Here is a 3274-nt window from a genome sequence, read left to right as displayed (position 1 = left end):
ATTTAGTAAATAATGCATCCCTTTCTCTATAGTCTTAAACCCAATCACACAGCACAGACAGACACTGACCTAGCCGGTTCGGCTAGCGCGACTGCGGCTCCACACGAGAAAAACACGTGAACCCGGTTCTAGTGATGAATCCAGCGGCAGTGTTTATAATGCAACATTATTGAACTTTAGCCTTAATTGTAGTGGGGTGAGAATTTGTGCCATTCTGATACTAATGAAAGTTTGTCTTGCACTGTGAAGGTGCTCTCTCTATTCAAGAATAACATAATTCTTCAAGACAGGGATTAATGACTCAACACCGCATGAACACCTTAGCCTAAACCACAACAAAATCCATCCTATGTTCATCTATCTCAAATATTTTTCCTATTACCGTGTGCAATATCACTACTGTAGCTTAATACATTTTACATTTAGTCATCTGAAGGATCTAATAGTTGTTCGTAGGTTGAGGTGGCTTTCAATCCATTATGTGGCAGGTCATTAAAGAGAGAGTGCCTCAGACTCCAATGATTTATCACGTGCTTGTAATTGCAGCAGGGGTGTGATAAATAAATACAGACCCTCATAAATAAGCTTGTTTGAAATTGCAGATTGTGGTTCGGTCAGCTATATCTTTGGGGAATGAAAACATAAATCAAGTGTCTATCCATCTTAGGAAGAACAATAAAATGTAGGCTACTACACAACCAGATGAAGCTGTGCAGTGTGCATATTGGTTTCAAAAGTGGATCGAGTCTACAAAGTTAATAGTTGCGGTTGTTTAACTATTTTTTACATGACAGACACATTCAAGGTCAGCTGAGTTGAAAGATGTTATTTTTATTTTCTCATATTATTTTCATTTATTTTTGGCTCCATTATTTTACGTAATGCGCAATTTTCAGGATCCAATCAGTTCCAATAAATAAAAAACACATTCCGCCATGCATATTTCTCATTTCAGAATATTAAATGAAATGGGTTGCAAGCAACAATTCACAATTATGAATTATATATTGCTATTATACATTCATTTTTTAGAAAGATGTCATATTTTTGTTTTGTTTTTTCTTTTAAGTGACAATATTTATAGAATCAATGTACAATTACAATTATCTGCCAGTGAAGCATTCAATAGGAAAAGAGTTTAGAAACCTATAATGAATTAAACCCCATGGAGTCTACAATCAGTGTAACATTTCTAATGGGTTATTAATAGAAAAACAATTTACAGAATACATATTAAACAAGGCATATATATACAATTTCTGATTTTTTTATACATAATATTTTAATCAGTAATCGAATAAAACTGAATGTCTACAAACATCAAAGAGATACAATTCAGCAATCATCATTAAACTCTTGAATTTGTTTTACTTTGCATAACTACTGGACAAAATCACAAGTCATTCAGAGTCATGCAACAATCAAAGAATGCAAATATTTAAATGATGCTCTACCTAAACATTTGCAGTATTTTGACTTTTTTTTTTTTTGTCTATAAAACATTGACTGGTTTCTTCCTTATAAACTGATCTAAACTCAAGTCACTGCAGCAAGTAATACAAAAGTCCAGGCAAAGGAAATTCACAATGCTTTTTATTTCAACGGGCTTGTCTTTGCGGTCTGGGCAAAAGACGATTGGCAAGCAGACATGCAAGGGCTATACCTGCCACCTGTATGAAAGCAAGGCCCAGGACTGTTGCTGCAATGTGAAAGACGTTGTCATTTACCAAGCTGAAGACTTTGCGGAAACAACCGTGAGCATGAACCCCTGCTAGCTCGATGTTCCTGCCTCCATTCTCTGGCAACGGTCTGTTACGGCAGCCTTTGCGTTTTATGCAGCAACTGTCTGGTAAAGACACAGCGGAGGAATCATTCCCCAAACTTCCTGTTAAGTACACAGCATCTTGGATAGCCCAATCGGACATTAGCCAATCACGCCAGCCCTCAGCGCCACAGCACTCTAGCGCCCTCTGAAGGCTGTCAAGCGCGTCTGCGCGGCCCTCGTCTTCTCCATAGTCCAATACAGCTTTCTGAAGTCCACTACGGAAACCTTCAGCGATGTCCTCCCTGTAGAAGAGCCCTGAGAGACCCGCCGCTAGTCCACCTATGAGTGTGACCAACTGGAAGACGCCATACACCCGTAGAAGATAAGGAAGGTTGGCAGCCACTCCCAAGCAGCCTAAAAAACCCCAGGCGGTCACAGAAGCACCTGTGCCTAACAAGATGATGGGCGCGTTAGGGTAGCGGTTCGCCGATAGTAGCATGTAGTCGGATAACGAAGCCTGCGCCCATATGCCCAGGGTGAAGATCGCAAGGCCTGCTGCCCAAAAAAGGAAGCTGAAAATCAGGAGTGCAAGGCGCAGCAAGGGCATGACTCCCACCGCCCGGCAGCACGGTGGGGCAGCTCCAACTGCAGGCACAGGGGGCGCCAGCGAGGCCTCTGAGCACAGCGATAATGAAAGACGTTGCTGCTGGTCAGCGTAATCTCGGGAGGGAGAGAGCAGATAGCCAGGGAGTGCTGAAGGCCGACGGGAAACAGAGGATGGAGCCGGTCGTAGAGGAGAAGACAGTCTTTGAGTAGCGTGCAACTCTCGCTCCCACTCCTTTGGACGGCAGGGACTTGCCCGAGCTGGCAGCGAGTCGTAAGGCGGTGCAGGGCTCATGGCCCCGTCTTTATCTACCACCATTTCACTCTCTCTCTTTTACTCCTCCCTTTGTTTCTCCTCTCTTGAATAGGTCCTTCCTCATCACTCCCTCCTGTGCTTTATGGCTGGTCATCAACCCACCAGCGCCTATTCACACCCTATTTCACCATAAATCGTCTTTGGATGAACGCATGGCACGCTTATCTTCGTCTGCAGCTTTTCCGCCCTCTCTCTGCAGAATTTCGATGTTTATTTGCAACATTTCTTACACTCTCTTGCTGCTGCAGTGGCCGTCTGCCTGTACTGCGTCTCTGACAATATGTGGGGGGAGGGGGGGTTGGTGATTATATGGCTATGATGCTGTTAACCCACACCACCCTGATCTCCTTCTGCTGGTGCAGGAGCCCCCGCTCAGGATCATAAATGTCTGTTCTGATTGATGTGTGGCCTTAATAGGCCTTTAATAATCTAATGTCTTTACAACACTGATATTGATTAGTTTTAGATTAAATCTTATAGATATTCAGGACTACTCGTGCATGCTAAAGTATGTGTGTTTGTGTATATTCAAGGACACATTTTATATATTTATTGTCATGAATATTAAATTTGCTATCCTATGACTATGT

The 3274-nt window shown here is 42.5% G+C and overlaps 1 protein-coding gene across 1 annotated transcript; it reads right to left on the bottom strand.

The window, feature by feature from the left end:
* Nucleotides 1–1520: 1520 nt before the first annotated feature.
* Nucleotides 1521–2937, bottom strand: LOC307156886 (tetraspanin-7-like). Its single transcript, XM_079868588.1, has one exon. It carries the CDS (start codon nt 2685–2687, stop codon nt 1599–1601), a length of 1089 nt encoding a protein of 362 aa, XP_079724714.1. The 5' UTR covers nt 2688–2937; the 3' UTR covers nt 1521–1598.
* Nucleotides 2938–3274: the final 337 nt, after the last annotated feature.

Source organism: Squalius cephalus, assembly GCF_949319135.1.
Source record: "Squalius cephalus genome assembly, chromosome: 4".
Taxonomy (NCBI): Eukaryota; Metazoa; Chordata; class Actinopteri; order Cypriniformes; family Leuciscidae; genus Squalius; species Squalius cephalus.
This window is presented reverse-complemented; position numbering and strand designations above follow the sequence as displayed.